The sequence below is a fragment of the Oryctolagus cuniculus genome, chromosome 12, assembly GCF_964237555.1.
Source record: "Oryctolagus cuniculus chromosome 12, mOryCun1.1, whole genome shotgun sequence".
Taxonomy (NCBI): domain Eukaryota; kingdom Metazoa; phylum Chordata; class Mammalia; order Lagomorpha; family Leporidae; genus Oryctolagus; species Oryctolagus cuniculus.
Genome location: NC_091443.1, coordinates 74,587,485 through 74,612,980, shown reverse-complemented (window position 1 = coordinate 74,612,980; position 25,496 = coordinate 74,587,485). Strand labels below are relative to the sequence as shown.

At 44.1% G+C, this 25,496-nt stretch overlaps 1 protein-coding gene across 2 annotated transcripts in view; it reads right to left on the bottom strand.

Moving 5' to 3' along the window:
• Window positions 1-6,202: 6,202 nt before the first annotated feature.
• TMOD3 (tropomodulin 3) overlaps window positions 6,203-25,496 on the bottom strand; it is a 75,881-nt gene continuing 56,587 nt past the window's right edge. For both annotated transcript variants that reach the window (XM_008268998.4, XM_002717761.5), the window contains 4 exons: window positions 24,505-24,612; window positions 19,913-20,056; window positions 19,053-19,197; window positions 6,203-10,452 (listed from right to left, as the gene is read on the bottom strand). In XM_008268998.4, the coding sequence (XP_008267220.1) occupies window positions 10,418-10,452; window positions 19,053-19,197; window positions 19,913-20,056; window positions 24,505-24,612 (432 nt within the window). In that variant the 3' untranslated portion in view covers window positions 6,203-10,417. The remainder of the gene's footprint in view (window positions 10,453-19,052; window positions 19,198-19,912; window positions 20,057-24,504; window positions 24,613-25,496) is intronic.

Genomic DNA, 25,496 nt, shown 5'->3' with positions numbered 1-25,496 from the left:
GTATGATCCCCACTGTTGGGTATATATACATCCAAGGGAAACGAAATCAGTTACACCTGCAGCCTCGCGATTGCTGCCAACACTATTCACAATGGCCAAGAAATGGAAGCAACTGAAGTGCCCATCCAATGATGACTAAAGAAGGAAGATGTGATACACGCACACAGTGGAATACTATTCAACCAAAACCGATAAAATCTGGGGCAGGCGTTGTGGTGCAGTGGGTTAAGCCATGGCTTGCCACGTTGGCATCCCATGTTCACTGCCAGTTCCAGTTCCTGTTGCTCCACTTCTGATCCAGCTCCCTGCTAATGTGCCTGGGAAAGCAGCAGAGGATGGCCCAAGTACTCGGGGCCCTGCCACCCACTTGGGAGACTTGGATGGAGTTCCAGGCTCCTGGCTTTGGCCTGGCCAGTCCTGACTGTTGTGGCCATTTGGGGAGTGAATCAGCAGATGGAAGATCTCTGTCTCTTCCTCTCTTTAACTCTGCCTTTCAAATAATTTTTTTTTAAAGGATGAACTTTTGTCATTTGCAACAACATGAATAGACCTGGAGGTCATTATGCTACATAAAATAAGCTAGGCCAGGAAGACAAGTGCTGCAGGATCTCACTCAGGTGCAATCTAGTAAGAGATGATCTCATTGAAGTGTACACACACTGAGACATCACATGGAAGCCTGTGAATCCATGGTTTTTATCATTTTTTTTTTGAGAGGCAGAGACAGATCTCCAGTCATTGGCTGGTTCACTCTCCAAGTGCCCACAAGTCAGGGACGGCCCAGGTTGAAGCTGGGAGCCAGGACCTCTGTACAGGTCCCCTGTGTGTGGAAAGACACAGCTACTTGAGCCATCACCTGCCATCTCCCAGGGTCTGCATTGCCAGAATGGAATCAGACACAGCTGGGCACCGCAGACGCTCCAACGTGCGATGTGGCCATCCCAGCAGATGTTCACTGCCGGGCCAACCTCAACAAACACAACTTTATGCCAATTAAAAGCTTTCGAAATTGATTGAAGTAAATCAGTTTGCTTTTGCATCATCCTGTGAGTAAAAAAAATGCTCAGGGGCCGCCGCCGTGGCGCACTTGGCTAATCCTCCGCCTGCAGCGCCAGCATCCCATATGGCCGCTCGTTCTAGTCCCGGTTGCTCCTCTTCCAGGCCAGCTCTCTGCTGTGGCCCGGGAAGGCAGTGGAGGATGGCCCAAGTGCTTGGGCCCTGCACCCGCATGGGAGACCAGGAGGAGGCTCCTGGCTCCTGGCTTTGGATTGGCGCAGCACGGGCCATAGCAGCCATTTGGGGAGTGAACCATCGGAAAAGGAAGACCCTTCTGTCTCTAACTCTGTCAAATAAATAAATAAAATCTTTTAAAAAAATGTTCAAAAGCTCATCTGCGGCTTGAGAAAATCCATTTTCCTCCAATGACATTTTGCTAAGTGTTTACTCAGGGTGGGTCTGAGGTTTTGGTGCATTCTGGTTGCCCTGCACCACTCCCCTCCTGCTGGCCCAGGTGTGGCCTCCTTCAGGGCACTCTCCCTGGCCTGCCTTGCTGGCCTTGGGATCTCTTGTGCTCTGTAGTCCCCTGACAGGCATTAATTCCATGTTCCACCTGGCACCTTGACCTTGGAAGAGCAGGACCCACAGGCACGCTCACTGGACCCCGAGTGCTCTCCCACATGATGAGTGGGCCTTACCATGTCTACTCTTCACAATCCCTTCAGGGACAGGTGCGTTTGTTTTCATTTCAGATATGTGGAAGTTGGAGCTTAAGACCTCTGTGCAGACATCTTTAGGTAAACAATTGAAAAGAAAAAATTGAGATGGGTGTTCAGCCTAACAGTTATGACACATCTCAATCCAAGTTCAGTTCCTGTTTTGGGCTTCTGAACCCAGCCTCCTGCAGAAGCAGTGCCTGGGAGGCAGCAGTGATGGCTCAAGCTACTGGGTGCCGACCACCCACAGGGGAGATCTGGATTGCATTCCCAGCTCCTGGCTTCAAAACTGGCCCCAACTGTCGTGAACATTTTGGGAATGAATCAGCAGATGGGAGCTCTGTTTCTTTCAGGAAAAAAAAAAAAAAAAAAAAAAAAAAACTTAAAAATTTGAAAGTTAGAGAGAGGTGGAGACAGAGAGAGAGGTCTTCCATCTGCTGGTTCACTCCCCAATGCCCACAATGGCCAGAGGTGAGCTGATCAGAAGCCAGGAGCTTCTTCTTGGTCTCTCACATGGGTGCAGGGGCCCAAGGACTTGGGCCATCCTCTGCTGCTTGCACATGCACATTAGCAGGGAGTTGGATGGGAGGTGTAGCAGCTGGGACTTGAACAGGCGCCCATATGGAACGCTGGTGCTGCAGGCCAGGGTTTAAGCCACTATGCTACAGAGCCGGCCCCAACACTTTGTTTTTGAAGCAAGAGTTAGGCTCCTACATGCATAGCAATCCTAACAATGCGTAGATATATTAATGACCCTTTGGGGACAGATACCCAAAATATGAGTATCTATCTGATAAACAGGTCCCACTAGATTTAGGGAAAAGAACAGGTCAAAATAGAGTAGTCCCCCTCACATATGGAGGATATATTTCAAGACCACCAGTGGGTAGGGACCGCCACTGTGGCACAGTGGTTTAAGCCACCACTTACTTGCAGCGCCAGCATCCTACATGGGAGCTGTCAAAGATGGCCTTAGAGCTTAGACCCCTGCCAACCATGTGGGAGACCTGAAGAAGCTCCTGGCTCCTCGCCTTAGCCTGGTCCAGCCCTGGCTCTTGCAGCCCTTTGGGGAATGAACCAGAGGATGAAGCTCGCTCTCTCCCTCTCCTCTGTTTTTCCAATAAATAAATAAATCTCTCTTAAAAAAAAAAAGACAAATACTAGCATTTTCTAACCATAAACTGTGGAAAGCAAAACCATGGGTAAGCGCAGACTACTGTACGAGATTTCTCTGTAGCTCTGCACTGCCACAGTAGTTGGATCCTAACGGGCACCCAGTGGGTACACGCTGAAGGAACAAACCAGTGGTAGCACCATGCGCAAGTCATGTAACCTCCCTCAAGCAGGGGAGCTCAGACTTCACCGCGTAAAGCCTTCACGGGCTGAGGTTCTCATTTACCAGCCTCAAAGAGTTGAAGACTAAGTAATCTTCTACATGTTTTGTGGTTAAATAGAAATGATCAAAGACAAAAAAAGCACATTTTCTTACCTTACAGAAAACTCCAATTTACACGGTTTCCTTCCCTTTTATAATTTCACAGCATTTTTAAAAAAGATTTATTTATTTGCAAGTCAGAGTTACACAGAGAGGAGAAGCAGAGAGAGAGAGAGGTCTTCCATCCGATGGTTCACTCTCCAGATGGCTGCAACAGCCGGATCTGCACCAACCCAAAGCCAGACGCCAGGAGCTTCTTCCGGGTCTCCTACACAGGTGTAGGAGCCCAAGCACTTGGGCCATCTTCCACTGCTTTCCCAGGCCATAGCCAAGAGCTGCATCGGAAGTGGAGCAGCTGGGACTTGAACCGGCGCCCATATGGGATACCAGCGCTTCAGGCCAGGGCGTTAACCCATTTCGCCACAGCACCGACCCCAATTTCACAGCATTAATTTCATGCTTCAAACACTTCACTGTCAGCATCAGCTCCTTTAAAGGGAATTTAATCGCTTCTCAGCCTTTTGGCTAAGATCAAGTGTACAGAAGGGAGTTTAGACTCACTGGGAACACTAAGAGGGAGTGGCCATTGAACTGTAAGCTCAGACTCCTTTTATGGGGCTGGTCTTGAGGTCCTTGCATATTTGTGAAGCTGTGTCCTCAGTTCTGGCAGACCATTCTGGAAAGCCTAACATTTGAAGGAAAACAATGCTTGGTGATTTTGGATCCCCTGTGATCAGCTAACCCTGCAGTTCGGTGCCTAGAAGAACAGGGTGCCCCCAGGCAGAGCGTTTCTAACTGGGCCACTCTGGAGGACTCAGTGAGGGCCCAGTCTCTCCACAGCTACAGCTCCTGCCTGGCCCTCAAGTCCTCTGGGGTCAGGGGGAGCCTCCCGACTGGGCTATGGGCACAGGCAAGAAGGCTTCCTGTGTGTTCATGTGAAGCCCACCACGCATCCTCGGAAGGCCAAGCAACATTAAAGATCCAGGGAAATTACTATTTCTCTAAGGTAAGAAAATGCTGAAAAATCTTCACTGAATTTGGCATTTATCCCTGAAAGTGTCCCCAAGCCAACTTTTCCTTCTGGTTGGTGGGTATCAGTGATTGCTAGGAGAGGTTTTTGCTTTACTGTAAATAGCGCCTCCTGTTATTAGCAGGACTGGCTCCCATCAGATCCATAGGGGCCTGCATCACAGAACCCTGCTGCTGCGGATCTGCAAACTCAATTCAATTTTATGGACAACACCGAGTACCGATGTTAGATGAAACCATATAGAATACTAATTCTATGGGGAAAAGGGTCAACTACTGACAATGTTACAAGGCTCAGCCTCACAGGGTGCTGCATCAGCATGAACTGTTCTCAGGAAGGAAAAAAGGTTGAGTGGCCTGAATAACCGAAATTTGGGTCTTGAACATTCCTGGAGGTTGTGAAGTCCGCCATCCAGGGTTGGTTCTTGAGGAGGGCTCCCTTCCGGGCCTGCAGACTGCCACCCTCACAGCCCATCAGGAAGCCCACCCCACCTAACCCTAATCACACTTCCCAGAGGCCCTTTCTCCCAAAACCATCATTTTGGTGGGTTAGCGCTTGAGTTTTTGGAGGGATACATTTAGTTGGTAACACACAAGACAAAATAACCTTGAGAAATTAACAAGCTTGTTCTTCAAGAGGGATGTAAGCAATGACCTTCAGGACACAGGAACTAAAGGGATTGTGCGCATTTTCAAAAAGTATTCAAGTCTACAGGATATGTGACTTTATTAATTAAAATTATTGCATTATACGGTGGTTCAGTTTTACATGCCCATAGAGTATGATCTTCAAAAGAAACTTCAATGCGGTTATAAACTGGGTTGACAATGTTTTTAGTACTAAATATCAATATTATAAAATTCACTGCTTTTATACTCAAAAATTGGAAAAATAACTCATTTATAGTACTTTAGCATTAGAAAAAAGTATTTAAATATCTAACTTCACATAACAATGACTAATGCATGGTTACACAGGCAATGTTCAACCTTTTAACCATAACCAAAACCAAATGTAATTCACCCAAAGACTGGAAAGGAAAAAAAAAAGTAGGTATTTACTTCAAACTACAAAGGAGCTGACATCATTGTGGCATAGTAGGTTAAGTCACTGACTGTGATGCTGGCGTCTCGGCTGCTCCAATTCTGTTCCAGCTCCCTGCTAACGTGTCTGGGAAAACAACGGATGGCCCAAGTGCTTGGACCCCTGCCACCCACGTGGGAGACTCAAATGCGAGTTCTTTGGCCTGGCTCAGCCCTAGCCATTGTGGCCACTGGGAAGTGAAACAGGGGATCGAAGATTTCTTTCTCTGTCTCTTCCTCTCTCTTTCTGTAACCCTGCCTTTCAAATAAATATTTTTTAAAATAGAATTACGAAGATTTTTATGCTATGTATATTTTAAAAAACAATTCTTAAACAGAAATCTAAATATTTGAAACTGAATGAAAAACTTGAGTGGAGGTGGAGTTTAAACTAGTAGTAACTGCTTTTCATCAATTAAAACTCAATGATTAAAGAAAACAGTAAAACCATATGTGCAGACTCTAAGGGTATCTGATTATCAAATATGAAGTTATAATAGTTAACAAAACACGGCTAGCGGTGTTTCTTAGTGGTACAATTTATTAAAGATTTTTAAAATTTGTTTTATTTGAGAGGCAGAGAGACAGAAAGAGCTCCCATCTGCTTGTTCACTCCCCAGATGTCTACAATGGCCAGGGCTGGACCAGGTCAAAGCCAAGAGCCAACGAACACAGCCGAGGTCTCCCATGCGGGTGGTGAGGACCCAATCACGTGAACTCACCACCTGCTGTCTGCCAGGGTGAGCAGGAGCAGAGAGCTGGACGTGGGAGTGGAGCCAGCATTCAGACCTATGCACTGCAACATGGGATATGGGTGACCAAAGGGGCATCTTCACTGGTAGGCCAATGGCCTGCCTGCCACAACCTATCCTTACCTAGCCGCGACAGCTAGTGTCCCAAGTCAAATTCTTTACATATTAAATGAGTTTTCCAAAATACTTGGTAAAGGGTTGTAATCCTTTATTAAGTAATGGCTTTTTTCCAAGGTAATCCTCAGAACACTTTGAATAATCAGATAGCAAGATGGAGTTTAAAATTAACAAAACACTGTGTCTTATTACATAAATTTCCAAATTGTCTGATTTTTTATAGAAAACAATTTATGGAACAGAATTATAGGAGAGGATAATCAATATGGGATCAGAACGAACAAACTAAAACATGCCTATCAGTACTATTTTCTTCAATTTAAAAGTAATTAGCACAGATTCTCTTTGATTAGCTTGGTAAGCAAGTCTTAGGGTGAGAAGTATCTAGGAACATTAATGATCAATGAGCACTGATGGAGAAGCACTCACACCCCTCATCTGACAGCAGCAGCAGGAGAGGTCTCTCACACACTGTGTGTTCCGTTCTCTTGGGTGCCCTGTCTCCAGTCAACACTATTCAAAAACTGAGTAGCGCTGCAATGAAGGGGAAAAGCTGGACAGTACTGATCCTGCAGAGGACAGCAGAGGAAGCATGATCCTCAGACCTGCTGGGAAGTAACAAGAGTTTCTGATTTTACAGGCAAAAAGTCAGACAGCCCTAGGAGCACAGAGCTGAAAACCTAAGATTTTAAGAAATTCCATTAATTCCTTCATCTTATTTTAATGGTGGCAATGGTTAAATATAGCATACGATAGAATACAAATATTTTATCAAAACTTTTTTTATAATCTTTATTATATCATGAATTCCCCTTTTAAATGAAAACACATCAGATAACTGGTCAAGTGGAAAACAATTTACAAAGTTCTATTTACATAAAACGTCTTTCCAGAGTGTGCCTCTTGTACAAAGTAATCATGCAGACGATTTCATTTAGATAACAAGAATTTATAATTTAATGACCAAGATAATTCTTCCTGAAATCTCTTACTATCTGCTAATTTACTTAATACAAAATGTTTATTTGGTCTTTTTAATGACAGGCACTCTTAGAAAATTCTTTTCACCTGTTCTTTTAGGCGTCCATGAGGCATTAGCTGCAAGTATATAGCACCAAAATGCATTTGGTATTATTGTATTAGCCACTAATATTGAAATTATAACATAAAATTTCATGTGCACATGCTGGAAAAAATTAGAACTCCAGACAAATATAAAATTTTATGAAATGGGTAATTAAAACCTTTTTAAAAGTAGCAATTTAAAAATGCAAATAATTTTTAGATAACCAGGTAAGTTTAAATGGGTTAGATTATAAAACTTAAATCTCATTAAATCTTTGACTTAAAAATCCAGATTATTTCAAAATCATAAAAAACTTACTGCATTATAAAATCTTAGAGCAATTTAGAAATATTGAAGTTTTTACTAAAAAGCTAAGTGGTGACAGATTTTCTTTTCTTTTTTTTTTTTTTTTTTTTAAGATTTATTCATTTATTTGAGAGGTAGAGTTACAGACAGGGAGAGTGAGAGACAGAGAGAAAAGTCTTCCATCTGCTGGTTCACTCCCCACATGGCTGCAACAGCTGGAGCTGGGCTGATCCAAAGCAAGGAGCTTCTTCTGGGTCTCCCATGTGGGTGCAGGGTTCCAAGCACTTGAGGCATCTTCTACTGCTTCCCAAGGCCATAAGCAGAGGGCTGGATTGGAAGAGGAGCAGCCACGATACGAACCAGCGCCCGTATGGGATGCCAGCGCCATAGGCGGAGGCTTAATCCACTATGCCTCATCCCCGGCCCCAAGGTGCCACATTTTTAAAGAACAAAGTAAACACCATTTTTCTGTTACAATTCTTGATTTTCTATATTCAATTAGACCAATGTCCATATTTAAACTTACTTATGAAGAAATATTTTCTTCAATTATATAACAAACTATATTCTAGCACAGAACTGGAATGGTACAAGCAAAATATGCAACTTCTTCATACTTTGATAAATAATAAGTGAAAAAGATATTGCCTATAAGTATGATGCAAAATTCTAGGTAGGGCCCCTCTTACTTATACTACTACTACTACTTTAAAAATTATGGGAGGAAGGGGGCCCCATTTATCAATTTCCTGACTTACAGGATATTCAAATAAGGCCTGGCTGAAAGTAAAAGTGACCAATTCTTTCTGGAAGCCTTACTTAGTTACCCGCTCCACACCTGACTCCCAACCTGTGGGAACTGTGCTGGCTCTACAAAACCAAGTACGACTTAAAAGTTGTATATAAAAAGAAAGATGAGTTGGAGAGGAAGGTGAGAGAGGGAGGGAGAAAGAGAGAAAGAAGGCAGGCAGGCAAGCGAACAAGCAAGTGAGCCTTGCTAATCCGAAAAGAAACCAGGGGCCTTGACCTAAAGGGGAATAGTATAATGTGAGTCTCTGGCCACTTTAAATCACCGGCTATTGATTTAAAAACAAAACCAACACACCACAGCCCTTATAAGGGAAGCGTTACCCTGTTAAGAAGGCTTATTACCGGCCGGCGCCGTGGCTCAATAGGCTAATCCTCCACCTTGCGGCGCCGGCACACCGGGTTCTAGTCCCGGTCAGGGCGCCGGATTCTGTCCCGGTTGCCCCTCTTCCAGGCCAGCTCTCTGCTATGGCCAGGGAGTGCAGTGGAGGACGGCCCAGGTGCTTGGGCCCTGCACCCCATGGGAGACCAGGAAAAAGCACCTGGATCCTGGCTCCTGCCATCGGATCAGCGCGGTGCGCCGGCTGCAGCGGCGGCCATTGGAGGGTGAACCAACGGCAAAGGAAGACCTTTCTCTCTCTGTCTCTCTCTCTCACTGTCCACTCTGTCAAAAAAAAAAAAAAAAAAAAAAAAAAGGCTTATTACCATAGCATGCAAGCAGCTGCCCATTTCGTTATATAAATTACCTGACCCAAGCTGAAGCAGCAGACACTTTGCAAGTTAATTTCTTAAGACTTAAACCTCCCTGTAAATTCTTCTTAATTTCGAGGCAAGGGTTACTGGATTCCTTCCCTCCCTCTCTTGGTAGCTATGAATGCCTTTGCCAGCTCTGCTCCATGGGCTGGCCCTAGGGCATGACTACAGGGCCCTGTCTCACTCAGGGCTAGCCCACAGTGGCACACTGTTCCATTGTTCACTTTAATACTTGGAGCACTCTTCCTATAGAAATGACTTTTACACACACGATCTGGACAAATATAAAAGGAAATGTGTATCAAAAGTCAGATTATGGAGAACATCAATTTTCTTTATTTGTTAGAAAATTTGTAGTGGAGATTAAACACTGTTCATATAAGACCTTTTGTTTATGCTATGTAATATCAAGTAATTTATATACATGCCCATTATTATTTATTGACCAGCAGTTTCAATGACGCTTTTGCAAGCTCCTCAGATTTAAACTGCATCATATTTGTTACCTTTGACTTCATGTGTTTAACAGCAGCTTTTTTTTTCCTTTTATCCTAAATAACTAAGAGTTGGTCATATGCCCTTTTATGGAAAAGAAAAACAGCTTTTGCACTCAGATGCTTTTTACTGTTAGCTTCCACAAAAATTTAACAATGCCCACATTATTAAAATGAAAACCTGTGATGAACTTAGACACAGCTATCCTTTTAAGCGAGGTACGTGACCTGGACAGGCTGACGACGTTGAGACAGACCTGGGTGCTAAGCCACAGCGACAAGTGCAGTTCCTGGGAACGCACAGAGGGCCCGGCTTTCTCCCTGGAGATCTGATTCGGCTCCTCCGCAGACGACCAGATTGAGTCACCAGTCTTCAAAAATTCTGGTGTGTTTTTTTCATGATAAGGAAAAAACACACCATTGCCAAGATCACGTAGTCAAAAAAAAAAAAGAAAAGTCTCCAGGCCATGGAATAAAGAAAGCTTTATGCCCAAAGAAAGCAAAAGCAATTGACATCGGCAAAGTCCCTTTTTGATTTTTAAAAAAGATTGGTCCTCAAAACGTTATTGTACATTAATGGTTTCTGAAACATCTGTACAAGTATTTTTTGCCTAAGACTCATTATAAATCATTAAGGCTAATTATTTTAATAGAAAGTAGAAATGTTTCAAGATATAAAATACCACCTACTGCTGATTTTACAATTTGAAACTGAAAACGACTTAAACTAGGAAAAAAAGATGTAATTAAAAATAAGTTTTTCCAGTCTTTTCCCTTCTACCCAGGAAAATGTTACTTCAGCTGTCACCAACGTGAGCCCCCGGTGATCTTCTGAAGTCTTCCAGGACCACACCTTGGTGGACTCACTGATGGTCTCCTTCAACTCGTCTCTTGCGTACTATGAGAAAGATAATGGGAAAATGTCAGAAATTGCTATCAGTTTTTATAATGTTAACTTGCTGGTAACAAACAAGTTTCGGTATACTCGTTAGTCTTACAAAAGTAAAATGTTCATTTCCAGTTCACATGACCATTAGTAAAGAAAACCAATTTCCTGTCATTCACCTACTGAGAACTGTGGGGCTTCGCAGCCAAGAACTACTTACCTAAGCTCCCTGACTCCCACCTGTGCTTACACAGCAGCTGCATCAGAAATCTAAGCTCAGCAGTCATCTTCCAGTCATGTTTATTGACAAAATGTTTACCAAGGCTTGAACAAAATGATCAATAAATTACTGTGCTAAGTTCTGGAATGATGTTCAGGTGATTGGTGTTAGAGAGTATGAAAAATAACTACAGGCTGGGCATCCCACATCTGAAAATCGACAATCTTAAATGAGCACTACTGGTGCTCAAAGTTTCAGATTCTGAGTAAAGCCCATACTAATTACTGTAAAAGAAAAGCTTTGAAATCTGAAACACTTCTGGTCCCACCTGCACCTGCAAGCTCTCCTGATCAGACTACAACAGACCACTTTCTTCGTCTGTGAAAGAACAGACCACAAGCACTTCTGTCAGCTTAAAGCTAAGTGACTTGCCACTGCTTTCCAAGTTTTCCTTCTCTTGTCTCCTACAAAACAACAAATGCAGTGTAATGAAAATCTCAGACTCTTGTAACGTGGTGGGGTCACTTCTGACTATCACAAACTTTGGCTGCCAAAGTAGCCAGCCAACTAACTGAATTGATGGAGTAAAGAAAGGGGCGTATCCAGGGATTCTTGGTCTTTTTACAGGCTCGGATGCCAAACCCTCAGCTGTGCTCGCTGGAGGCAGGGGAAGGCCTTCACCTTCAGTGCCTTGCTACCTGTGCTCTCACCTGTCAGCCCCCAGAGAGCAGCTGCTGACAGCCACCACCTCAGGGCTCATCAGTGTTGTGGCCAATTCCCATTCAGCAAGGATAAACAGCACAAGGCCCAGGGTCAGTGACAAAGCTGGATGAACAGTGGTTCTCTGTCTTCTGTAGTCCATACTTGGCTGACTTAACCTGTCTGTCTCAACTCATCCTCGGTAACAGAATGATGACACTTGTAGCTGATGGCTGTGACTTGCAAGGCGCAATACACTGCCCCGTGTAGTTCTAAGGACACGGGAAGGCTTTCCTAAACAGTGTTCAACGTCACCTTCCCCAGGCTGGGGATTCCAGACGGCCCGCTCAGAGGCTTTTTCAAGATAAGGAAAGCCATTTGCTATTGCAGAGGATTCGTACTTATGTGCTACTGGTTTTGCTATTTTCCCCAGTAAATTCCTTGAAGCCAGGCTGCTGGTCTATTAGTTTCCTGCTTTCTTCTGTCTACAGATTCAAGCAGGAAAGCAACTGCACCTTTATTCAGCCAACACTGGCAGTCTGACAGAGGAGCTAGGAGCCAGCGGGCGTGCCCACAGGCTTGTCTGGAGGCCTTTAACTGATGAGACCAGACACTGGAGCAACGTGTTCCCGCCACTGGTTTGCAGGAATATTTTTCACCCTTAACTTTGATTTAAATCCATGCTAAGGACAAACTTCATGTTTACTGAAATAACAAGGAGTGAAAAATCAAACGGACACTTGAGTTCTTAAGTACAAACTTAACTCATATATATTGAGCTGAGAAATATCTGAAAGGCAAATATCAAATAATCTTCTAAGGTAGAATATTTCAAAGAAAGTCTTGAATTGCAGCAGGTTTTAAATGTTATTGGCAGGCCAATTCAGATGTTAAAATGCATGCTATAAAAAATACATGTTAGAAACAAGATCTATAGGAGAGTGTAGCAAGCAAAAAAGGTGTAGAAAATTGATTATGTAGTTAGCTGGTGTAGAGATTCACATGAGACTCAAAGTTCGACTGAACATTACTTGTATACCACAGAATCTCTCTGCTGTTACAGCTGACACTTCTTGAGAGAGTAGGCAGAATTATTTCAACGAATAGCTGAGACTAGGAAAACAAGGAGAGGGAATGATGTTACCAATATAAGTGTACCAAAGATGAGATACAGTCCCATTTGCAAGCTGAAGAAAGATTATATGCCTAAGAGATTCTGTACAAGTTTCAAGTCTTACTCTCTGATATCTTTCAAGTTACTACATTTCAGGCTGCAGAAACCTGCATGTCAGGAGACACAGTCCTCGGGCTTTCCACCTTGATCTACACGGCAGAGGTCAGTGTGTGGTGGAAAACAGAATCAAGCCGAGACTGGATGGACGGGAGGCTGCCACCGGCGCTGCCACACACACACAGAGCAGCGGAGGGCGACGACTCCTACTTCTCACCTGTGTCCACACTTCACCTTCCTCATTTCAGGCCATCCTCTACATGATAGGCTTGTAAATTTTGTCTTATTAACAATCTCTGGGTATGGTCAAATTTTTTTCAAAACTCCATTCTACCATTATAAATCCTCAAAACTTCATCATCAATTGCCAATAAATCCTAACTTCATTTTATATTATTAAGAGTAATAGGGGCGGCCAGCGCTGCGGCTCACTTGGCTAATCCTCTGCCTGCGGCGCCAGTACCCCGGGTTCTAGTCCCGGTTGGGGTGCTGGATTCTGTCCTGGTTGCTCCTCTTCCAGTCCAGCTCTCTGCTGTGGCCTGGGAGGGCATTGGAGAATGGCCCAAGTGCTTGGGCCCAGCACCTGCATGGGAGACCAGGAGGAAGCACCTGGCTCCTGGCTTCAGATCCGCACAGCGCCGGCCGTGATGGCCATTTAAGGGGTGAACCAACGGAAGGAAGACCTTTCTCTGTCTCTCTCACTGTCTAACTCTGCCTGTCAAAATAAAATAAATAAATAAATAAATAAATAAATAAATAAAGTAATAGGGGCCAGCACTGTGGTGCAGCGGGTTAACACCCTGGCCTGAAGCGCCGGCATCCCATATGGGCGCCAGTTCTAGTCCTGGCTGCTCCACTTCCCATCCAGCTCTCTGCCATGGCCTGGGATAGCAGTAGAAGATGGTCCAAGTCCTTGGGCCCCTGTACCCATGTGGGAGACCCGGAGGAAGCTCCTGGCTCCTGGCTTTGGATCGGCGGAGCTCCAGCCATTGCGGCCAATTGGGGAGTGAACCATCAGATGGAAGACCTCTCTCTCTCTCTGCCTTTCCTCTCTGTATAATTCTTTCAAATAAAAAAAAAAAAAAGAGTAATCAACATACTTTAAGTTAACACCTTAAATCACGCATTCAATGGCCTTCAACAGCTCTCAAATACCTCCAGCATAAAACCCAGAGAAACCTTAGTTTTCTGCCTTGTCATTATAGTGTCTTCTATCAGCTCTTCTTCCTAATCTGTGGACATGACCTTTCTTCTCTGGTTAGCTTCAAATAAGCACTTCTGGGAGCTTTATTTTGGACCCAGCACCATGCTGAGAGTCAGTTCTCAAAATATGCAGGCCGTTCTCAGCAGATATATAACTTGTTTAATCTCATATCTGAGCTTTATCCACGAAATCCCCTACCCTGGGAATGTCCTTATTGTCATTTCATGCCGGAGACCCAGGTTTGAAAATTTAGTTTGGAGCAGAAAACAACAGCCTGAGTGGGAATCTAGAGAGGCCCCAGCACAGGCTGTGTGTTTCCTTCACACCTTCTTTAACAGGGCCTCCTCATGCTTTAAAACCCTCTGCTCTGGACAGCTACTCACCTGCTCCACACCAGCACAAAGCAGCCTAGGAAACGGTTTTCATCTGTTTTCTCCTTTGTCCATCAGCCCAAATCTCCCCAACTCTCAACACTCGACATTTGTTTCCTTACAGAAATCTGGCCAAGGCGCCTACCACACTAGGCTTGGCACAAGAGGGGCCTTGCAAGGGTTGGCATGCCTGCCGTGACACTCAGCGGCTTTGTGCAGTTCCTACAGGGACAGCTGCTGGGATATCTGCCTGCTGGGAAGATTCAGGTGGCAAGTTTGTAAGTAGCATTCTCAGATTTTGTTAAAGTAGTTTCAGAGAAGAGAAATAGTAACTTTGAACAGGGTTCAAATTCCATCATCTTATTTATCCACTTAACACACTTTTATTAAGTGGCCACTATATTTCAGGCATGGTTTAAAAGAGCTGCAGATTCAGGGTTGGCACTATGGTATAGTGGGTAAAGCCACTGCCTTCAGTGCTAGAATCCCATAGGGCACCAGTTCGAGTCCCAGCTGCTCCACTTCTGATCCAGCTCTCTGTTGTGGCCTGCGAAAGTACTGGAAGATGGGCCAAGTCCTTGGATCCCTGCACCCGCATGGGAGACCCGGAAGCTCCTGGCTCCTGACTTTGGATTGGCACAGCTCTGGCCGTTGTGGCCAACTGGGGAGTGAACTAGCGGATGGAAGACCTCTCTGTGTAACTCTTTCAAATAAATAAAATAATTTTTTTTTTTTTTTTTTTGGACAGGCAGAGTTAGACAGTGAGAGAGAGAGGTGGAGAGAGAGAGTCTTCCTTCCGCTGGTTCACCCACCAAATGGCCGCTACGGCTGGCACGCTGCGCCGATATGAAGCCAGGAGCCAGGCGCTTCCTCCTGGTCTCCATGCAGGCGCAGGGCCCAAGCACTTGGGCCATCCTCCACTGCACTCCCTGGCCACAGCAGAGAGCTGGACTGGAAGAGGAGCAACCGGGACAGAATCCGGTGGCCCGACTGGGACTAGAACCTGGGGTGCCGGTGCCACAGGCAGAGGATTAACCAAGTGAGCCATGGCGCCAGCCAAATAAACACTTTTTTTTTTTTTTTTTTTTTTTTTTTAAGTACAAATGCCAGAATGGATGTTTAGCCTAGTGACTGGAATACCCAGATTGCGTACTGGAATGCGTTTTTCAATTCCCAGCTCTGGCTCTCGACTCCAGCTTTCCACCAACACAAGTCCTGGGAGACAATGGTGATTGCTCAAGTGACTGGGTTCCTGCCCCTCATGTGGGAGACCTGGACTGTATTCCTGGTCCTCGGCTTCAGTCCCAGACCAGTTCTGGCCGTTAAGGGCATTTGGGGAGTGAATCAGCAGATGGAAACTCTGTTTCCTAAATAAATACTAAATCAGAATCTCTGAGAGAAGAAAAGCTAATAATACTGTACATGTTTTTGAAACTCTCTAATCATTTATGAAGTTCAGTCATATTCTAAATAAAATGATTTAATACTTGGAGGAAAACTATAGAAGCTAATGAGTGAACTCATATAAAAACAATTAGCATGGTTTGCAAAGCACATCTAATATCAACAATCACCAAAATACACCAATTTTCTGTTAAAAATAAGCAGCTAGAATTTTCTAGAGGAAACTGCGTCATAGAAAAGATAGAAAGGATATGAACGAATACTTTGGACAGTGATCTAGATAGAATAAATGATGCTGTATTTTTTTCTACTCTAGAACTTCAAAAAGAAAGCAAACTCAGGGCTAGCATTGTGGTGCAGTGGGTTAAGCTGTCAGCTCCACTTCTGATTCAGTTTCCTGCTAATGCACTTGGGAAAGCAGCAGAATATGGCCCACGTGCTTGGGGCCCTGTCACCTACATGGGAGACCTGGATAAAGCTCTAGGCTTCAGCCTGGCCCGGCCTTAGTTGTTTTGTTGTGGCCATTTGGGGACTGAACCAATAGATAGAATATCTCTCCCTGTCTGTAAACTCTACCTTTCAAATAAATAAAGTTTTTAGGAAAAAAAAAAAACGCAAACTCAAATATGGCTGAGGCTTAGAAGTAATGCATCACTTTGAAATGCTACTCCATTTCAGAAGTCTTTTTATTCTTGTCTAGAGTGCAGCTTTTAAAACACTTCAGTGGGGGCCAGCATGGTGGTGCAGTGGGTGAAGCCACTGCCTGGGATGCCCACATCCCACTTTAGAGAGCTGGTCTGAGTCCTGGATACTCTGCTTCTGATCCAGCTCCCTGCCAATGTGCCTGGGAAGCAGCAGACGATGGCTCAAGTACTTGAAGCCCTGCCACCCATGTGGGAGACCAGAGTGGAGCTCCAAGCTCCTGGCTTCAGCCTAGTTCAGCCTTGGCTGATGCAGCTATCTGGGCAATGAACCAGATGAAGATCTCTCTTTTTCTTTTTGACAGGCAGAGTGGACAGTGAGAGAGAGAGACAGAGAGAAAGGTCTTCCTTTGCCGTTGGTTCACCCTCCAAAGGCCGCCGCGGCCGGCGCGCTGCGGCCGGCGCACCGCGCTGATCCGATGGCAGGAGCCAGGAGCCAGGTGCTTTTCCTGGTCTCCCATGGGGTGCAGGGCCCAAGCACCTGGGCCATCCTCCACTGCACTCCCTGGCCACAGCAGAGAGCTGGCCTGGAAGAGGGGCAACCGGGACAGAATCTGGCGCCCTGACCGGGACTAGAACCCGGTGTGCCGGCGCCGCTAGGCGGAGGATTAGCCTAGTGAGCCGCGGCGCCGGCAGATCTCTCTTTTTCTAAAATGTCTTTCCATCTCTCTCTCTCTGCCTTTCAAATAAAGAAAAAAAAATTTTTTTTAAAACATTTCAATGGAAAACACCTTAACTTAAAAGGAGAATCACTTTTTGGAAATGTGGGAAAAACCTGTAAGCAGCATATTCAATTCAATCTTTGCTGGAATGTTTACTTCTGTCTGAAGTCACAAGCTGAGGAATAGAATGGGAACTGTCTGCCCTAGATGTGTGCAGGAAGATGAGAGGCCCCTACCATTTGTGTGAGGGAAATTAGTAAAGTAAGCAAACACTTGTATGTCAGGGACCATAAACTCTTGATTAAAATGATAAATTATATATAACTTATATAGAAATATAGAAGTATAATCATTGGGGCTGGCGCTGTGGCATAGTGGCTAAGCCTCTGCCTGTGGTGCCAGCATCCCATATGGGTGCTGGTTCGAGTCCCGGCTGCTCCTCTTCCCATCCAGCTCTCTGTCATGGCCTGGGAAAGCAGTAGAAGATGGCCCAAGTGCTTAGGACCCTGTACCCACATGGGAGACACATAAAGAACTCCTGGCTTTTTTTTTTGACAGAGTTAGACAGTGAGAGTGAGAATGAGTGAGTGAGAGAGAGAAAGGTCTTCCAAGTACTCCTGCCTTTGGATCAGCCTAGCTATATCCCTTGGGGCCATTTAGAGAGTCAATAAGCAGATAGAAGACCTTTCTCAGGGCCAACACTGTGGCACAGCGGGTTAAAGCCCTGGCCTGAAGCGCCGGCATCCCATATGGGCACAGGTTCTGGTCCCGGCTGTTCCTCTTCCAATTCAGCTCTCTGCTATGGCCTGGGAAAGCAGTGGAGGACAGCCCAAGTCCTTGGGCCCCTACAAGCTCCTGGCTCCTGGCCTCAGATCAGTGCAGCTCTGGCCATTGTGGCCACCTGGAGAGTGAACCAGCAGATGGAAGACCTCCCTCTCTGCCTCTACCTCTCTCTGTAACTCTGCCTTTCAAATAAATAAAATAAATCTTTAAAAAAAAAAAAAAAGACCTTTCTTTCTGTCTCTCTATAACTCTACCTCTCAAGTAAAATAAAATAAATCTTTTATAATTTTTTTAAAGATTTATTTATTTATTTGAAAGAGTTACACAGAGAAAGGAGAGGCAAAGGCAGAGGCAGAGAGAGAGAGAGGTCTTCCATCTGCTGGCTCACTGCCCAGATGGCCGAAATGGCCACAGCTATGCCAATCCGAAGCCAGGAGCTTCCTCTGGGTCTCCCACGTGGGTTCAGGGGCCCAAGGACTTGGGCCATCCTCTACTGCTTTCCCAGGCCATAGCAGAGAGCTGGATTGGAAGAGAAGCAGCTGGGACTGCATATGGGATGCCGGCACTTTAGGCCAGGCCGTTAACCCACTGAGCCACAGTGCTGGCCCCCAAATTATAATTATTTTATACTGCATCATACAATACTTAATTTTTATCTGGGTGATAGAAATTTGCACTTTTTGATGAAAAGGGCAAAAAGCTTTACGTTGAAATTTTTGTTTTAATAGCTACAAGATCTGATTTTTTAAAAAATGATTTATTTATTTATTTGAAATGGAGCGATAGAGAGAGAGAAAGAGGTATCTTCCATCTGCTGGTTTACTCCCCAAATGGCTGCCACAGCCAGGGCTGGGCTAGGCCCAACCTAGGAGCCAGGAGCTTCTTCTGGATCTCTCATATGGATTCAGGGGCCCAAGGACTTGGGCCATCTTCCACTGCATTCCCAGGCACATTAACAGGAAGCTAGATTGGAAGTGGAGCAGCTGGGACTTGAACAGGAGCTTATGTGGGATGCTGGCACCAGAAGCAGAGGCTTAACCTTCTATGCCACAGTGTTGGCCCCAAGACTTGATTTTTAACTGAGAACAAAGTGGTTGCTTGTAGAAAACTTCACTGAAAGCTGTGTAACATTTGTTACAAGAAGCTCATTTTATTATGACGACGACCACATCCACAATCAACCTTAAATATGAATCAGCATAAAAAGAGCAGTGCAAGTTTTCGAAATAAGGGCCAACCAATTTCTGCTAAAATTTACTTTGAAAAGTAAAAAAAGTTCCCCACTATATTAGCATAACATAATCCAGACACCCAATTTGACATTGTGTATCTCTTACCTAAGTCATTGTTTTTTGTAATAGCATTAGCCGCCCTGGTTCGGGGTCCCTGCTGTGTAAACTGATAGCCAAACTTTAGAATATTTGTATTTTCCTCTAGCATCTTGGCCATTTCCAATTCTACAGCTGTCCCCAACTGCTGCCTCTGAAATAATTAGAAATAAAAAATAATATTAATGAAATAGATCAACACATTTTCAAGGTAAATCAAAATTTAGACATTCAGGCACATGCTGATGGTCTCTTTTGAATTCTCCCAATTTCTACAAAATATATAAGAAACAAAATTTTGTTTCAGTATACTATCATATAGACACCAAAAAGTGTTTCATTTCATACCAGGGTGAATACAATCAAAAAGTTGGACAATATTAAATGTTGGCAAGAACATGGAAAATCAGGACTGATAAACTGCTGGTAGGAATATAAAATGGTGCATTGGTTGTAAAAAATCATTTGGTGACAGTTCAAAAAGTTAAACAGACTTACCATGACACTGTAGTTCCATTCCTACATAAATGCTAAGAAATGGAAATAGATGTACATGAAATGTCCATAGCTTCATTATTCCTGACAGTCAAGAAGCAGAACTACCCCAAATGTAATGGAGTATTTTGCGGCCACAGAAAGCAACAAAGGCCTGATACATGCCACAGCATCAATGAGCCTCCAGAGCATTATTCTGGGGAAAGAAGCCAGATACCAAGGACCACACATCATGTGATCTCAATTCATTAATATTCTACATACACCAAATGTCCTCTAATCTTTCAGCCCCTACCTTCCCAAAGGGCTCCTTGACAGCTTTCCTCCACGCCCTACACAGTGGTCTCACACATCGACTACTGCATAGCACTGACCTGATTGTCAATCTTGAGCTCTGACAGGGTTTCATTATCTTTTAAAGCATCAATCAGTGCCAGAATGCCAGTTCCTGTAATAAAGTTGGACTCCATATTTAAGCTCTTCAAAGTTTTGTTCACCGTCAGCATTTCTGCAAAAGCCTAGAAATTGAAGAAAATATTTCTAGATTAAAATTTTGGTAGTGCCTATCATATATTGTAAACAAAAATCATATATCATAAACAAAAAGAGTAATTACCAGAAGTTTCTCATAAGTCTGTTACAGCATCACACACCACCACCTTGGTTTCACAGGTCTACTCTTCCTGTGTACCCTGTCCCAATCTTTAGAGGTGTAATGCTCTGATGGTGACATTCTCTACTCCCACTCATGCTGGTTTTTTTTTTTTTCCAAAAATTATTAACTATTTGAAAGGTAGGGTGAAGGTGACACCCACACACCGAGAGAGGGAAGAGAGAGCGAGAGAGAGAGCGCGCGCTTCTATTTACTGGCTCACTCTCCAAATGGCTGAAAGGCTGGTCCAGGTTGAAGCCTGGAGCTCTATCCAGGTCTCCCTTGTGAGTGGCAGGGACTAAAGCACTTGAACCCTCATCTGGTGCTTCCCAGATGCATTAGCAGGGAGCTGGATCAGAAGTGGAGGAGCTGGGACTCAAACCAGCATTTCAATATGGGATGCCAGCCAGCATCACCACAAGGACGACTTAACCCACTGCACTGTAACATCCACCTCTATTCACATATGTTCATTCATACCCTACTTCATGCCTCTTTCTCCTACAGCTCTCACTTTCAGTTAGTAGGACTAACTTCATCAATGTCTCTGGAACATTTTTTTCTTATTTGAGTTCTGCTGCAACTGGGTTTCTGTGAAGTCAAAATGAGTCTAACTTATGGACTGATTTCCAGAGCAGGGACCAAAAGGAATGCCCAAGCCTGAAGGTCAGAAAAGGCCACAGATAACCAGAACCAGAATAGAAGGACTATGGAGAAGAGGCAACTAACTAAATATGAAATAAACCAAGGGACGGCATGACTTCAGTCTGCTTCCAGTATGTTTCCTCCAGATATGGTACAGGGCTAGGCATTTGAATCAGTAATTAATGAACATTATATTAATTAATTAACAGATACCACCAAGAGAGAAGAGGGAAAGGGAGGGGAGAGTAGGAAAAACAGAGAGGCAAAGAGAGGGGGAGGGAGAGAAAGAAGGGAAGACTGAGTTTGAGTTTATATAAAACAGCCCTTTTGAGGGATCAGAAGCAAGGTATTAACTTCCAGAAAATATGCATAAGATCAAGCCTAAAGTCAAGTTAAAGATGGGAGTAGGAGGAATGCAGGTATGTACACAAGTGTACTTGAAAATAAAATTTTATTCATTTATTTATTTGTTTGATAGGCAGTGTGAGAGGGAGAGACAGAGACAGACAGAAAATCTTCCACCCTTTGGTTCAATCCACAAATGCCTGTAATAGTCAGAGCCAGGCTAGGCTGAAGCTAGGAGTCAGGAACTCCATCTGGGTCTCCTGTGTGAGTGACTGGAACCCAAGTATATGGGTCATCATTGCTTCCTCCCAGGGTGTGCATTATCAGAAAGCTATATTGGGAAGCAGAAGCAGAACTCTATCCCAGGCACTCTGATACAGGAGATGGGTATGTCAAACAGCAGCTTAACCCACTGTGTCACAACACCCACCCCTAATCACCTGTAATTTCAACTGTGAACAACTAGCCATGTGGCCTGGAACAAATCCCTTATCCATCTGCACATACATTGATTAAATATTACTGAGGATTCAATAAGGACTATTCCAGAGACTCGGAAATAAAATAGACAGATCCTTACCTGATGAAACTTATATTCTGAGAGGGGACACAGCAACAAACAAGCAAGCAAAATGTAATGTTGCAAGGCCATTTGAGGAAGACCAAGACAGCAGTGTGGCTGGAGTACAATGACAGGCCAAGTAAAGGAGGTGACTTTCGCTCACATAAGGCCTTCTAAGGCCATTGAAAGATCTTTTTTACTCTTAGTGAGATAGGAAGCTGCTGGAGGGTTCTCAGGATGATGTGATTTATTAGTCTAAATTTCAAAATAATTACTGCTGATGCTGTGTGGAGAATTTGCTGCAGAGTGGGTGTAACAGAAGAGGACAGCTCACTAGGAGGCTCTTGTGGTACGGTGGTAAGGCCAGAGAAGACGGTGGTGCAGGTCCAGTGGGCAGTTGTGAAAATGGTGGACACTGGTTGGATTCTAGGAGTATTTTAGAGACTGAGCTGAATATATGTTTAAGCTTCTGAGAAAGGAAAGTCAAGGATGGGTCCTCTAAAAATATATATTTAACTTTAGTTAGAGACAGAGGGAGGGTGACAGCTCCTACCCACTGGTTCATTCCCTAAATAACCCCAATGACCAAGCTGGGCTGGGCAGAAGCCAGGAACTCAGTCCAGGTCTCCCACGTGGATGGCAATAACTCAGTCAGCTGAGACATCACCAATGCCTCCCAAGATGTGCTTCAGCATGAAGCTGAAACCAGGAGCCAGAGCTAAATAGCAAATCCAAGTACTCTGATATGGGTTATAGGAACCTGAACTGCGAGGTTAAACAGCTCACCGACATCCTCCGCAACCCAGCCCCAGCCTTTTTCTGCCTGAGCAGTAAGACGGGCTTTGCCATTTAGTGAGCTAGAAAAGAATATGAGAGAAGCAGGAACAGGACAGAAGTCAGGAGCTTGATGCGCGAGGTCTATCAGGTACCCAAAAAAAGCTATCGAGAGGTGGACATGACTACGGAGTTTAGGAGGGATGTACACACTGGAGATAATAACACCAGTCATCAGTATTTGCAGATAATACAAGAATACAGTAATGGAACAGAATGAGGTCAGCCAGGAAGTAAGTGTACACAGAGAAAAGCCCAGCACATTCTTTTTTTTTTTTTTTCTTTAAAGATTTATTTATTTCCTTGAAAGAGTTGCATAGAGAGAGGAAGAGGAGAGGCAGAGAGAGAAAAACAGAGAGGTCTTCCATCTGCTGGTTCACTCCCCAGATGGCCGCAACGGCTGGAGCTGTGCCAATCCGAAGCCAGGAGCAAAGAGCCAGGAGCCTTTCAGGGCCTCCCACGTGGGTGCGGGGGCCCAAGGACTTGGGCCATCTTCAACTGCTTTCTCAGGCCATAGTAGAGAGTGGGATCAGAAGTTGAGCAGCTTAGACTTGAACTGGCGCCCACATGGGATGCTGGCACTGTAGGCAGCAGCTTTACCCACTATGCCATAGCGCCAGTCCCCTCAGGCCATTCTAATGTCAGGAAATTGTAGAGATAAGGAGGAAACAGCACAGGGACCTGAGAAAAGCTGTCCAATGAGGTAGGAGGAAAACCTAAGGAAATTCATAGCCGAGTGAGGGAAAAGATTCATATGATTAAGTGGGATTTAGTCTAAGAATATAAGGATGCTTTAATATACAAAGATCATATTAATAGAATGAAGGGGGGAAAACACATGACCATTTCAATAGATGTTGAAAAGCATTTGACGAAAATCTAATACTACAGATTCATAAACAGGATTACTCCTCTGCAGATGCTAAAAGAATGTAGATCTCAGGGCTGGCGCTGTGGTGCAGCTGGTTAATGCCTTGGCCTGAAGCATCGGCATTCCATACGGGTGCTGGTTCGAGACCCGGCTGCTCTACTTCCAGTCCAGCTCTCTGCTATGGCCTGGGAAAGCAGTGGAAGATGGCCCAAGTCCTTGGGCCCCTGCACCCACATGGGAGACCCGGGGGAAGCTCTTGGCTCCTGATCAGCACAGCTCCGGCCGTTGTGGCCATCTGGGAAGTGAACCATTGGATGGAAGACCTCTCTCTCTCTCTCTCTCTTTCTCTCTCTGCCTCTCCTCTCTTTGTGTAACTCTGACTTTCGAAGAAATAAATAAATCTTAAAAAAAAAAAAAAAGAATGTAGAGCTCCATGTGCTGACATGAAAGATCTCTAAGACATATCATTAAGAAAAAATCAAGTTGCAGAACAGTAAACAGCGTATAATTACATTAATTTGTTTTGGAAAACTCAGTTATACCCATTTTAAAAATTCACAAGAAGGAAATACAGGGAAAAATAAACAAAAAAGGGCAGTAAATGATAGTGGGGAGTGAATATTGTTCATAAAATCACAACTTAGAGGGGGTGGCATTGTGGGTAGAGTAAGTTAAGCCACTGCCTGTGATACTGAATCCCAAACAGAGTGCCAGTTCCAGGGCTAGCTGCTCTGCTACTGATCCAGCTTCCTGCCAGTGTGCCAGGGAAGGCAACTAAAGATGGTCGGAGCCCCACCACCCACGTGGGAAATCAGGATGGAGTTCCAGGCTCTTGGCTTTGTTCAGCCTGGACCAGCCTCAGCACGTTGGAGCCATCTGGGGAGTGAATCAGTGGATGGAAATCTATTTTTGTCTCTCCTTCTCTGTCATTCTGCCTTTCAAATAAATAAAACCGATATTAAAAAACAAAATTAAAAAACCCCACAGTTTAACTACCAAGTTAACACACCCTGGTATGGAGGCACAATTTCAGTATTGTCAACAGTAGCTTACTTACAACAGCAACGGGGTCATTGCTCCGTGTGGCTGCAAGACTGAAACACTGCACATGTGTGTTGGTTTCCAAAGCCTTTGCAAAATCTTTTAGGGTTGGAATTGGGATATTCTTTAAAGACAACAATATAAAACATCATTACATTTTAGTTTTCAGGAAATTTAGCCCATCATTTAAATATATTTGTTCTTATTTGTTTTCAAATGTACACAGAATTATATAAGTATACAACAGTTAGTCTACAAATGAAAAAAAAAAAACAAACCCATAGCTGCCTCCATATCTACTTGAATTCTCTGTTATGGCACATTTGCACAAATGATTGACTCAGAGCACAGCACATATCACCATTTCTCTAGCAGTTTGGTTAAAGAAACTCTCCATATTCTACTTTAAATTATCCTTATTATATGAAGGCAACTGTTCATTCCAAGTGAATTCACTTTCCTGCAAAGAGGGAGATGTGGGAGTCTACCTCTAATGAGCATGATTCTGGCAGATGACAGTGTTCTCAGTCACTTCATAAGCTACAAAGTATTAAGAGAGAGTAACTCTGAAGTACTTGAAAGAGGAAAAATAGTTACAGGAGGCACTGATATCTTCCTTTAATACCTAAGACTTCATTTCCCAATAGCCTGGTTATTTTTAGATCACTATTGTTTATTCACAATGATAAACAGGAACTGAACTAAAACAAAAAATATTAGTTATCAGCTAAGGACATCAGCATATCAGCACTCTTCCCTCCACTCACATGAAGGAGCACAGAGGTTGTCTCTCCTAGGTTCAGAATCTTCCAACCCCAATTCAGATAGGTCAAGATTTAAAATGAGGAATGGCTAATACTCAAGAGGTACTGAGTTCACTCTTTGATAATTAATTACTGCTATGCCCTAACTCCAAGGAAGTAATGCACTGTTTAAAATTCAGTAGATATCAGAAATCCCATTTTTAGCCCATTTAGTTTAATAAAGACAAATGAAAACGCGTGCACA